We start from the raw sequence: 13,734 nt of genomic DNA, 5'->3' as shown, positions 1-13,734 counted from the left end.
GAAAGAGATGGGAAAAGAGACTGTGTTCCAGGCATGCAGGAAACAGGCATAGATTCAGGAAATTAAACCAGAAAATATGGTTTTATCCTGGTAAAAGGATGTGGCTAGAGCTTCTGCTAGGTCCATAATCTAAAGCAGCTCTTGGAAGCACAGGGCCCATGATTCTGGAAGTGAAGTAATCACATTGCTTGTCCTGCAAGGCTGCAGTGGCCCTTACTAAGCATAACTGCTCACTGGAGTATAGTTGCAACACCTACCAGAGTGCTTTAGAGCAGCATTTCTCAACTTGTGGGTTGCGACTCAAAGGTGGGCCACAAGAATATGTGAAAGGGTTGTGAACAAACTTTAAAAATGGATCAACACACTTTAAAAATGGATTCTACTTTAAAGGAAAAAAACTTGGGAAACCACAGCTTTTCCCTTGCGGGCTGGCAGAGTTCAAGCCTGCAAGGGGCTGCTTGAGACTCCCATGCCCCAAACACACCACCTACCCCACACACTGGGGGCTGGGTGCGGGGGTGGGGGGCACTGGGTCAAGATTGGCCATCAATGTTTACAAATGGGTCCTGGTACAAAAAAAGGTTGAGAACCACGGTTTTAGGGTACCCAGGCAGAGGCCACTGTGGGTGGTAATTATGAAGAAAACACTCACAGCTGGAAAGCTACCTTGCTCACCAAGCAGAAGGGTAGAGAGCTCTACCAGTGCCTCTCCAGGCTGCAGTGTAATTTGCAGGGTTTTGTACTGATTCAGAACAAATCCATTACCTCTCTCTGACTAACTACAGCAGAAATGCATGAGCTTTCATAAGCAACAGCTAACTTCACTAGAAGCTATGAAGGGACTGTCTTTGTCATAGCATCTGATGAAGCAAGCTGTTACTTACACAAGCTTCTGCATCTCTGGTTTAGCTAATCTATAAGGTGCAAATCTATCCTGCCTTGCTAAATCACAAAGTCCAGCCCCAAAAAGAGACCTCTGCAATATTCCAGGACAGACTCAGGATTGGCCCCTTGCTATGTACCCTCTTCAGCAAACCAAAACCCAACTTCATCTCTCTTTCCACCTTTCCAGCTGTTTCCTGAAGGCAGGAGAGCTGTAAATAATCAGAGCTGATGCTTGGGTAGGCAAATTCCCACATTCCCATGGCAGTTTCCTGAGCCTCCTCAGCAGGGCCAGGGCCAGAGCCAGGGCTAGGGTCACAGCCAGGGCCAGATGACTGCAGGGCGGTCGGCACATGTCACAGTGGAGTCTTGCTAAAGGGCGGTGACCATTCCCATGGGTCCTGCTGGGGCTGCGCCAGAGACTGCTCCGGCTTGGTGTGCCGGTGGGCAGGCAGGGCCCCGTGCTCGGCAGCGCGCTCGCCTGGCAAGGCTGGAGCTAGAGTGGCCATCATAGGGGGCGTTCTGGTTGTTGGCTACTCTGTCCTCTGTCGATATGAAACCGGACACCTTTACGTCCTCTATTTTTCTCTCCGAGAGTTTTGTGCTCACAAAACATGTACAGTTGTGTTTCTGGATGGAGCAGACATGTTTCAGGGGGAAGGGAAACCCCATTTTAGAAATGGCAGTCTCTATTTTCCAATGATACGGGATGTTTGCTTATATTGCCAGACACCCAAGTCAAACCTGGAAATTAAGATTATTTTTCCAAGAGAAAAAACAGAGGACACTAAGGCGTTGGGTGTCGTGTGTCGACAGAGGACAACTGGACCGTCCTCTATGATGGCCACCCTACTTGAAGAGAAAAACAGAGCACATAAAGGTGCAGAGTTTCGTATTAACAAAGGACAGAGTAGCAGAAAACCGGACTGTCCTCTAGGATGGCCACCCTCGCGGGAGTTTCCAACGCGCACATTTTCCAGGCCTCTGCGGGTCCCGTCGCGAGGCTGCAAAGAGCCGGGCGGGGGCGCAGCAGTGGCGCTGGCTGGGGCTCCGGGCGCCCGGGGAGGGAGCGAAGGCCCGGCTGGGGGAGGGGGGGTCCCGGGGCCCAGCGGGCAGCGCCCGCCCACCTGTCAGCGCCAGTCAGCGCCGGGCAGGCGCCCCGGAGGGAAGTTGTTTGCCTGCGGTTCTGGACCACAGGGGGAGGGCAAGGGGGAGAAGGCGCCCCAGCGAGCAGGGCGGGGGTCAGGAGGAGGAGCGGGCGCTGGACGGAAGGATGGGCAGTGCCCCGCCAGCTTTCCCTGGCAGCGGCTTCCCAGCCCCTGCTGGCATTTTGGCAGTAGATGGCAACGCTGCTCCGCGGATGATCCCCGCCCTGGTTAAGTCGGCCTGTAGAAGACCGGCTTTGTCCGCCAGGAGCCTGGGCTCGCTGTAAGGCAGGGGTGGGCAAAATCCATTCTGCGGGGCCCCTAAAAATGTAGACAATTAATATTTATCTGCCCCTGGCTGCCTGTCATGCAGCCCTCGATGGCTTGCCAAAACTCAGTAAGCGGCCCTCTGCCCAAAATAATTGCCCGCCCCTACAGTGTAAGGGAAACGTCTCCAGGTAGGGAGCCAAGCGTGTGAACGCAAAAAACCCACCAGAGCCACTGCACTTCACTGTTTTCCCAGGTGGAAAAGCATGTGGGAAGGAAGAGAGACACATGGAGAAGTAAAGAAGCATTAGGTGCCAGACACAGGATCTGATAGTGTCTCTGCTCTTTACTTGGCAGTTTTAGGCTCCCTGTTTTGGCAGGCGACCAAAATGATAAAGGGCTTGGAAGACAAGACATATGAGGAAAGACTGAAGGAAAAAAAGGCATGTTCAGCTTGCAGGAAAGGCACTTAAGAGGAAAAACGTGATAGAAATCTTCAAATATCTGAAGGAAGGACACGATAGAAATCTTCAAATATCTGAAGGGTCACCATAAAGAAGAGGGAAAAAAACGTTTCCTATTGCTGCAGAGAGCGAGTGCAGATCATTGGCTTGAAGTTAGGGCAGAGTAGACTGGATATAGGGAAACATTTCTTCATGGTTAGAGCAGGGAGGTAATGGAATAGACTGCCTAGGGAAGCTGTGCAATCTCCATCATTGGAGGTGTGCAAGAAGAGGTTGGACAAGCATTGATCAGGGATGGTCTAGGATAGGGGTAGGCAATTATTTGTGCCAGAGGGCCACTTAGGGAGTTTGGGTGAGTTGTCAGCACCCCTCTGCCCCCCAACAGCTCACCCAAACTCCCTAAATATCCGGGAGTGGGGCGGGCAGGTGGGGCTGGGGCTGGAATTGGGACTGCTGGATGATGACAGCATAGGGCTGGGACCCAGGGCAGAGCCACAATCTGTTCCCCACATGCCCTTGTGATGGCCACTGGATCTGATGGCATGAAGGATACAGATCTCATCTCTGCCCCAGGCCCCAGCCCTGTGCTGTCACAGGTGGTGATTCTGGGGTCTCCTTGAAGACTGGGCAGGACCTTGCGCAGGCAGGCTGCATGGCCAGACGCATGGGATGGGGCTGCAGGCAGGCAGGGAGCAGCATCCAGGAGTGGGAAGTGCCAGGCCAAGCCGAGGCCAAGGCTGGGATTGGAATTGCGGGGCCATGATAGCTGGAGCCTGGGGCAGGGCCACGATCCGCTCCCAGCAGGCCCCTGCCTGTGGAGCCAGCACCCGTTGCAGGGGCATGTGGGCAGCGGATTGTGGCTCTGCCCTGGGACCCATCCCCATGCTGTCACTGCCCCATGATCCCGATCCTGATCCCAGCCATGGCCATGGCCACGCCTGCCCATCCCGCTCCTGGATGCTGCTCCCCACCCACCTGCAGGCCCCATCCCATCTGCAGGCAGTATTAACAGGCATTCAAGAAAACAAGAGATGTTTCTGTAGATCTTAACCCAGTGGGCTACATAAGCTTATGTCCCCACCACACTAAATGACCATGACTAGAGTTGCACACTGTAGAAGGCCAGTTCCAGCGGGTATTGGACATACTCTGACATGATCTTTTCCAGAACAGCAGGACAGATCTGCATGGCAGCCACCTCCCTGCCCTGTGTTAAGGTGGTGCACAGAAAGTGCAGAGGGCTTGTCTGTGAGAACTAACTGCTTGCCTTTTGCAAAACTGGCAAGGGTGCTTGTGAACATATTTGTCCCTGTGTGCTTCCTTTCTTGTGGAAACATTTCTATTTGTAATGAGTGCAATCTACCTTTTTAAAGCAATGGGCGTACACTAACTGTAGGTATGCAGTGTGCTTTTAACAGAGACTGATTGATTGCTAAAAGGAGAGGCTTGCATACAAGCAGTTGTTGGTCCAGAATTATTGCCTGTCCCAGATCCATACTGTCTACAAATTAATGGGCAAACACAAGTGATTTCTGAGCCATCAATTACTTTGTATCAAATAGCTATGGCCCAAAGCTACAGGAGAATAATTATTTGACACAGAGAGAAGCAGGACATTGCAGAGACATTTTAGGGCCCTGATGACTGTTGCTAGCCTTAGCCATTTTCAAGGGGCCTAGGCCAAGCTGCAGAAGTGTGGCTCAGCAGAAGGCCCCAAAGTTTGTTTCTGTGTGACCACAGCATGAACCTTTGTAGATGTGACAACTAGCTTGGTCGGCCAAGTAAAGGAAGTCATCAGCATGTCTTAACTAAACCAGTAATAAGGTGCAATTAAACAAAACACAAGGCCTGAAAGGAGACATTTTAAGGTAGACCATACATTAAATAATCCAAATATACTATATCATAGCTTTATTTTCAAATAGTTGTAGTGACTGATGTAACCCAATGTATTAGATGCTATTTTGCTATAATAGATATATTTTTTGTCAAGATACTTACAAGGGGTGCAAAGGTAAGTAATGGGGGTCTTGCCATCAGGGCAAGGGGTGCAAAGGTAAGTAACAGGGGTCCTGATGGTCTGGCTAATCAGGGGGTGGGGGGGCACACAGTCTTGCAAGGCCTTAAATGCCTGTACACCAATGCTCGTAGCATGGGGAACAAACAGGAGGAACTCGCCCTCAGAATAGCTAGTTCAAATCCAGATGTCGTAGGGTTAACAGAGACATGGTGGGACTCATCCCATGACTGGGCAGTTAACATTAGGGGCTATAGGCTGTACAGGCGGGATAGAGAAGGCAGAAAAGGGGGGGGGGTGGCACTTTATGTCAAGGAGCACTACACATCCTCTGCCAGCAGTATGGGGTCAGGGGAAGGGCGAGCTGAAGTGCTCTGGGTCAAGATCCAGGGGGGGCAAGGCGAGAGGGATTTGACGGTGGGGGTCTATTACAGACCCCCCAATCAGGAGGAGGAGCTGGACAGGGAATTTTCAGGCCAGCTTGCAGAGACACTAAAAGCAAGGGATGTAGTTGTCATGGGCGATTTTAATTACCCGGACATCTGCTGGGAGGAGCAGTCAGCCGGGACGGACCGCTCCAGGAGGTTCTTGGCCGAGTTGCAGGACCTCCACTTGATTCAGGAGGTGCACAGTCCCACCAGAGGAGATGCTCTGCTGGACCTGGTCCTGGCCGCAGGCGACGACCTGGTAAGAGGCCTCCAGGTTCTTGACCACCTGGGCAATAGTGATCATCGCGTGCTGGAATTCACCATCCAGCGTAGAGTGTCAAGGGCCCGCAGCAAGGTGGTGGCCCTAGACTTCAGGAGGGCCAACTTCAGTGAGATGAGGAGATTAGTGGGAGAGGAACTGGGGTCCTTGAGGGCAGAGGAACTCAGCGTCCAAGAGGAGTGGTCGTTCCTTAAGGAAACGATACTCGGGGCCCAAGGGGTGTCCATCCCGACAAGAAGCAAGGCGGGCAGGAGTGTCCAAAAGCCCCCCTGGCTCACCAAGGGTGTCCGGGAATGCCTGCTTGCCAAAAGGGTGGCGTACGCCCGGTGGAAGGGGGGTGTAATCTCCAAAGAGGAGTATACCTCCTCTGCTCGGGCCTGCAGGCGGGCTGTTAGGAAGGCCAAGGCGGAGATAGAGCTCGGATTAGCGTCCAGGATTAAGGATAACAAAAAGTCCTTTTTCAAATATATTGGGAGGATGAAGAAGGCGCCGGGTAATGTGGGGCCCCTGCAGGATATGCGGGGCAATCTGGTGGTTGCGTCAGAGGATAAAGCGGACCTCTTTAACCAATTCTTCACCTCCGTTTTCTTGTGCAGGGACCGGGACTTCCCTGCTGTGATAGAAGCCGGACGCGAGGGGATCGCCTTCAGACCTCAGGTTGGGGAGGACCGGGTTAGAGAGCTTCTGGAGGGGCTGGACGCGTTCAAGTCAGCGGGTCCGGATGCTCTCCACCCCAGGGTGCTGAGGGAGCTGGCTGGGGTTATTGCAGGGCCCCTGGCACGGCTCTACGAGCGATCGTGGTGCTTGGGCCAGGTGCCAGACGATTGGAAGGTAGCTAATGTGGTCCCCATCTTCAAAAAAGGGAAAAGGGAGGACCCGGGCAATTATAGGCCCGTCAGTCTTACCTCAATCCTGGGGAAGCTCTTTGAGAAGATCATCAAGGAGCACATTTGTGATGGGCCGGCATCCGAGATGATGCTCAGGGGCAATCAGCATGGATTTATTAGGGGGAGATCATGTCAGACCAACCTGATTGCCTTTTATGATCAGGTCACAAAGGCCATGGATGCAGGTGTCGCGGTGGATGTAGTCTTTCTGGACTTCAGCAAGGCCTTTGACACCGTCTCTCACCCCATCCTAATTAATAAACTAGGCGACTGTGGCATAGATGCCTACACGGTCAGATGGATTGCAGATTGGCTGAAGGGTCGCACTCAGAGGGTGGTGGTGGATGGATCATATTCGACTTGGGGGGAGGTGGGTAGTGGAGTCCCCCAGGGCTCGGTCCTGGGGCCTGCGCTGTTCAATTTCTTCATCAGCGATCTTGATGTTGGGGTGGAGAGCAACCTGTTTAAATTCGCTGATGACACCAAAATTTGGGGGGAGGTGAGCACGCTAGCAGGGAGAGAGAGATTGCAGAAGGATCTGGATAGGTTACAGGGGTGGGCAGACAGGAACAGGATGCGTTTCAATACGGACAAGTGCAGGGTGCTGCACTTGGGTAGTAGGAACCAGCAGCACACTTATACGATGGGGAGCTCCCTACTTGAGAGCACGGAGGCGGAAAGGGATCTTGGTGTCATTATTGACTCCAAGATGAACATGGGCCGACAATGCGAGGTCATGGTTGGCAGGGCTAACCGGACCTTGTCGTGCATCCACAGGTGCATCTCGAGTAGAGCCAGGGAGGTGATCCTCCCCCTCTATGCGACGCTGGTCAGGCCGCAGCTGGAGTATTGTGTCCAGTTCTGTGCGCCCCATTTCAGGAGGGATGTGGACAACATGGAGAGGGTCCAGAGGAGGGCCACCCGCATGATCCGGGGACAACAGGGCAGACCCTACAGTGAGAGACTGCGGGACTTGAACCTATTCAGCCTCCACAAGAGAAGGCTGAGGGGGGACCTGGTGACCGTCTATAAACTCACTAGGGGGAACCAGAAGGGTTTGGGGGAGACGCTGTTTCCCCTAGCCCCTGCTGGCATAACAAGGAATAATGGGCACAAGTTGATGGAGAGGAGGTACAGATTGGACATCCGAAAAAACTACTTCACAGTTAGGGCGGCTAGGAGCTGGAACCAACTTCCAAGGGAGGTGGTGCTGGCCCCTACCCTGGGGATCTTTAAGAAGAGGCTGGATACTTACCTGGCTGGACTCATTTGAGTCCCGTTTTTGTTTTTAGGGTGAGTGGTTTTGTTTGTGTTTTTGGGTTGTTCTCCCGCCCTGGCGGGGGGTCGGGCTAGAAGATCTATTAGGTCCCTTCCGACCCTGAAACTATGAAACTATGAAACTTAGATAAGTTGTAAAAACAAAACAGTCTTGCCAGAGAAGATCATAAACTAAGGTAAAGAAGAAACAGGACAGTGTTGAACAGCATTCCACAATGGGGAAGGAAAGGAAATAAGAAAGCCTCCCTTTTCCTTTCCCAAGGATATACATCTCTACTAATTGACACCTTCCAAGTCCACAAGAGATCTGGTACAGTCCAGTCCCAAAGGTTTCAGTGAAACAAATAAATATAAATAAAACCAATCAGAGAATATTTTAAATAAGCCATCTATAAATACAGGGTATAGGCTAGAGGGAAACTGGGAGAACTCAGCAAAACCAAGAAGACCTGCCACTAATCTGCATGACACATTCCTCCTACCTCTTGAGTCTCCCTATCCAGTACAGGTGAAAATCCATGTTGTGCTGTCACAGGTGGCCAGATAGACTTCGGGATAAATGGGGAATTTTTTTGTGTTCTGAAGTGCAAGCAAATAAAAGGTCAGGGTATAGATCTATTTCTGCCTCTTTTATCAGTAGCCAACCTGCAAGGTTACCTGTAATCTAGGTAACAGTAGTTGGTCCAGAATTATTGGCTGTCCCAGATTCATATTGTCTACAAATACATGGGCAAATACAAGTAATTTCTGAGCCATCAATTACTTTGATAACAAAGAACCATGGCCCAAAGCTACAGGACAATAATTTGTTTTACACAAAGTGACTCGAGACATTACAGAGTCATTGTAGGGCCCTGCCAAGCATCTGCAGTACAGCACACACAAAAGAAAACATGCTGACACAAGTTCAGCAGATGGAGACAGCAGAAGTGTAACTTGAGGCAAGGTGGAGTCCTCTGCACTAATCAGACTTAATCCCTGCTTTTGGTTGTTTGACTCATATAAGAGAACCCTAAAGGATCTAAAAGCCTTCACATAATGATCTCCTGACCATGGCCGTGACTGGGATACATACAGTTGATAGAGTGGAAAAACAAATGCCTTGGAAGGAGAGGAGACTACTTATATGATTGTACTGCTTCTGTATGCCCCTTTTTCTTCTTGTTTTAGAGTCTAGGGAATAGGGATCTGCTTGTTTGCTCACCTCAGAGAGACAACTGAGGCACAAGTGACTGAGCAACTGTAGCACAGGATATCCATAGTGATTAACAATAGCATAGGTAACGACACAGAATCTAACTCACATTAGTCTCCTCGAATGCTGGCTTCTGCTAGAGCTTTGTGTGTTTACTGTTCTCAGAGGTTGGACACTGGACAAATTGACTAGTGATTTGCTCAAGTGAGGTAGCAACTCTGGTCCAGATCCTCCAAGGTTTGTAGATGCCTCACTCTCCTTGATTTAAACAGGACTTTGGTACCTAAACACCAGTGAGGATCTGGGCCCTGATGCCTAGGAGGGGAGGCAGATGTGGCCCCAGAGCTTCTGCTGCCAGGACAGAGCAGCCACAGTCCCCTCCCTGCTAGCTTAGCATCACCCAGATACACTGTTGCTGTTATTTTCTGCCTCTGCATTACACTGTCTTAACCCAACTACCTGTTCCACCTTATATATGGAAATTGGCCCTGATGGAAACCACAGCAATGCTAAGTCTTTCTACATATGTAGCATATGAACCAAGAACCACAGGGGAACCACTAGGATGCCTGCTAACTACTGATTGAGCATAGTGCCAGTTTTCCCTGGAGGGGGGGAAGTCAGCCTGTGTTCTGTGTGACGGATGGTTCTGACCCCTCTCTTAGATAGTGTGCTTTGGGTCATAACCTGGTGTGGTTTCATTGTTCCACTATGCATTTTTGTAAAGTCAACATGGCCTTGTGGCTAGGGCAGGAGACAGGAATTCATGACTCCAGCTGATTTCTGGAGTGCTTCAGACTTAGATTGGATTACTAAATTTAGTTGTCTAGGCAGCTGGTTGGACTTTCAGAGAGAGATAAAGACCCCAACTCCTACTGAGTCTTTGGAAGCTGGGGGTGCTTAGCACCTTGGAAAATGAGACCCCTAGGTATGGGTGTCCAAGCTGAGAATATTGGCCATGGTTCTGTTTCTGGCTGCTCACTGTCTGGCTGTTCAGTCTTAAGCAAATCACTTCAGTTCTGTGCCTGATTCCTTATCTCATGGACCTCCTCTGTTGCAGAGGTGTATACATTTGTATTTAAAGGGTGCTATGGTGATCATTCATAAACAGATCATGCACCAATTCATATTCATTCTCCTCCTGGCTGGGACATTTACTTTCTCACAGTATTTCCACAATAAGTCTGAGAACAATATGCAAGCTGGTGAACCTGCAGGTCTAAATGATGTTTTTTTCCTTCATCATCTGTGACATCTGCTCCCACTGGGACATCTTCATCCATTACCATATAAATTAAAATTACCAAGGGGAGCAGGTTTGCTGCTTCCATAAAGCTTTGCTCAAGAAAAACTCTTACAGCAAAATCTCCCATTGCCATTTCCAAAAGACAGCTGGCTGTGATCTGAGTCTTAATGAAGCTGAACTTTAAAATGAAAACTCTTTCCTTGAGTCCCATTTTAGTCCTTTAACCTGGAGTCCTGATTAATTCTACCTACGAAGGAAGCACAGTGACTCATGGGCCATGGGAGCTGTATTTGTCTTGCATACTCCTGTCACCCTCCTGATTTCAAATGCAGAAGTAAATAGAAGGTGATTTATCACTGATACCCAGCAACCTGCTACCAAAACCAAAATGATTAGGTGGAAGTTTCCTTTAATGCATCACAGATGACAGAGGGAGGCTCTGTGCTCTACTCTCCACCTGGTGTATTTTTTAGTTTTGATGGCTTGATTCTGTAAGTTCCATTTTTTATCTTTTAGTTACTGTTTATAAAATACTTGAAACCTACAGAGTACAGTGGGAGGGCAAGAAATTATGAAGCCTGTTCTTTCAAACCAAACCAGGGGCAATTAGAAACTTGACTCTAAACCAGTGATTCTCAACCAGAGTCCTGTGGCATACTGGGGTGGCTTGAGATCCTTTCAAGAGTGCTGCAGGGCACCACTCAGTGTTAGCGCTTTTGGATGTGTGCTAAAGAGAGAGAGTTTGTGACCGTAAGAACTGAGCACTGGCAGGAACCAATAAAGGAAAAGGGAGAGCCATGCTTCCGGAGCAGTTGCTCCATGAAGCTAGAAAAACCCCGGAGGAAGAAGGAGGGGGAGAGAGCCCCAGATGGGGATGGGGAAAGAAACCGGGCACGGGAGAATGAGCATGGTGCCGACTGGGAGTGTGGGGGCAGAGGGGAGTGGCCTGGGAGCCGGCTGGATCAACCGAAGAGTTGCGGAGAAGCAAACGGAACAGCAATCTGAAACACCAAAATGAATCACTGTACTCCGAAACAGTCAAAACTGAAACGAAGCAGCCATTTTGCACAACCCTACTGGCAGTGGGCACATGTGCGCCTCCAGGCAGACAGCAGGGCAGGGGCTGGGGATGTGCTGCCCCAGGCCCTTTGCCTGCCATGCAGCCTGAGGTGCGCATGCACCTGCTGCTGCCACAGGGCTGGTGCTGGTGCTCCAGACCCTGGTGCAGCTGTTTGCAATTTGCCTGAAACCTGCTGAAAGGCTGCAACAAGCTACACTGGGCTCCGTCAAGGCACACATCGGAAGGCACAGCTGGGAAAGGGCCAGGGGCAGTACAACCCTGGCCCCTCCCACGCTGTCCACCTGGAGGCACGTGTGCAGCTGTTGTTGCCACAGAGTCCAGCTAGGGCTCCGGAGCCTGGTGCGGCTGTTTGCAGTCTCCTGGCTGCTTGCCACAGCTGGCCCAGGCTCTGGGCAGCTGTTGCCTGCCATGGAGCCCAGGCTGCTTGCAGCAGGGCTTGCAGCCTCCTGGCCACCTGCTGCAAGCAGCCCAGGTTCCATGGCCAGCAGCCCTTCCCAGAGCCCGGGCCGGCTGTGGCATGGCGAGCAAAATAGCCTCATGTGCCATGCTCTGGGGCATGCGCCGAGGGTTGCTGACCCCTGTTATAGGTAGTAGACCACAAAAGCTGCCTCTCTGAACCAGTGCTCTAACGTGCTGCCATCCTGCCCTACCTTCTGCATGACTTCAGGCTAACATAGCTAACCACCTCTGTAAGGCCTGATTTCAAAAGGTAATCATAAACCTTCCTGAAAGTAAGTGCAAGTCAAGGGACTTATATAAGAAACTACAATAAGAAAGCCAATCTTGATAGGAACTTCTCGCCTGAGGCATAAGCAGAAAAAATGTAACCTATGTAAATATTGGCAGCTGCTTATCTCTGTCTAGATCTGTTTACATGGAAAGATGCCAAAGGTCAATACTGAAGGTTTAAACAGCATGAATTTGGCATTTGTTCATTCCATACCCATGCCGCTCTTTTCTTTGGCTCCCATGTAGCCTGTACTCTGCATGATACACATATCAGAAAACTGCAGACCTTCTCTTGGTGCTTTGCTTAATACTCCCAGACATTGGGACCTGGGCTCCTTTGGTAGCTGTGGCTGCAAGGGGTTAGACCTAATGCCAAAAAGTGTCTTCAGCAAAATGAAAGCTGAGCCAATGATGGTTGGAGCTTCAGGTGAACAGGAAGTCCAAGTAGGGCTATAGAGAAACCCTCCCTCCCTTTTCAATGCAGTGCAAAAGGGCCCCTGATAACTCTAAGAAGTCAAAACTTTAGTATTGCAACTCATCTAAAATGTAAAACTAGTTCCTAATTTATGTGGAGGATAACTTTCTGTTCCAGCAAGTTGAGATTACAACTAGATCATCTATCTTGGATCTTGTCCTGACCAATAGGGAAGATCTGGTGGAGGATGTGAAGGTGATGGGTAACTTGGGAGGAAGCAATCATGATACCACAGAATTTCAGATCCTGAGACAGGGCAACTATGAAGTCATCAGAATTTGGATGCTGGTGATATCTAACCATTTGAGCTTGCTTAACTGTTAGTGTGTGATGCAAAATTCTGAAAGCAGGAAAGTCCTCCACATTTCAGTATTCCATGAGATGGCTTTCATTTGGTTGTTTTGAACATATGCTCCACATCTTGCTGGTGCTGCTAAGCATGGGATAATTGCAGTCTCTTCCTCTTCCTTCTTTCAGACTCGGGTCTGTTATAAAGCTGTGAGTACTGGCTGCAAGGCAGCTGGTGATCGACCTTGAGTGCGCAAATGGTCTTGTATTTGCACTCTTATTGCTTTGACCTCTCATTCATCTTACTACATGCCTTGCATTCGATCCTAGTGACCTCTCCTGATATGGCACTCAATTTAGGTGAGGTGCTGGAGATGGGTGTAGGGAGACACAGTTCTTGAGGTGAAGGGCTTACCAGTCTAAATAGACAAGACACGTGGCAAGGAGAGAGGTGTTGCCCCCTTTTGAAAAATGTGGAACTAAGGAAAGACTAAGGCCTGCCAATCTGCACCAACTGTGAAACAGATCTCTACAATGGATGTGACCAGATCGTTAGTGCAACCAGCAGCTGGAACACGGTGCTCTCTGTCCAGGGTCCCGCTTTACAAACTCACGTCTATAGTTTGCTTCCAGCATTGAGCAGAAGGAAAGCGTTAAGAAAGTAGGCATGAAACCCAAAAAGAAAGCATGAAATGGCCAACAAAACAGAACCCCTAGCTCAGACAAGGAAAGATCATCATGATAATAAAGACACAGAATAAAGACACCGACTTCAGCAAACCATGGGTGTCGCCAGCCCCAGGCACGGCCCCGCCCCGCCCCCGACCTCGACTCCTCCCCCTCGGCGCCAGGGACGGGCTGGGGCACCCCGCAGCCCGCCCCCGAAAAGGACTGGGAAGCGGATTGGGAGAGAGCACCGAGTGGCAGGCGCGCTAACCAATAGAGTTGTGGGGCGGGGACACTAGGCGGGGCCGGTATGGAAAAGAGGGGGGCGGGTCCCGCGGGAGGTGGAGGGGAGGGTGGGAGTGTTCGGTCCCGCGTGGAGAGGGGGTCGGAAGGGGCTCTCCCTTCA

The 13,734-nt window shown here is 50.5% G+C and overlaps 1 protein-coding gene across 1 annotated transcript in view; it reads right to left on the bottom strand.

Annotated features, from left to right (window-relative positions):
• Positions 1-1,554, bottom strand: part of LOC102370064 (alanyl-tRNA editing protein Aarsd1) — a 16,157-nt gene extending 14,603 nt beyond the window's left edge. The window contains exon 1 of the mRNA XM_025200737.1: positions 1,456-1,554. Within this exon, the coding sequence (XP_025056522.1) occupies positions 1,456-1,554 (99 nt within the window). The remainder of the gene's footprint in view (positions 1-1,455) is intronic.
• Positions 1,555-13,734: the final 12,180 nt, after the last annotated feature.

The sequence above is a fragment of the Alligator sinensis genome, unplaced genomic scaffold, assembly GCF_000455745.1.
Source record: "Alligator sinensis unplaced genomic scaffold, ASM45574v1 scaffold161_1, whole genome shotgun sequence".
Lineage (NCBI taxonomy): Eukaryota > Metazoa > Chordata > Crocodylia > Alligatoridae > Alligator > Alligator sinensis.
The sequence above is the reverse complement of the archived record's forward strand: the minus strand, read 5'-3'. Positions and strand labels throughout refer to the sequence as shown.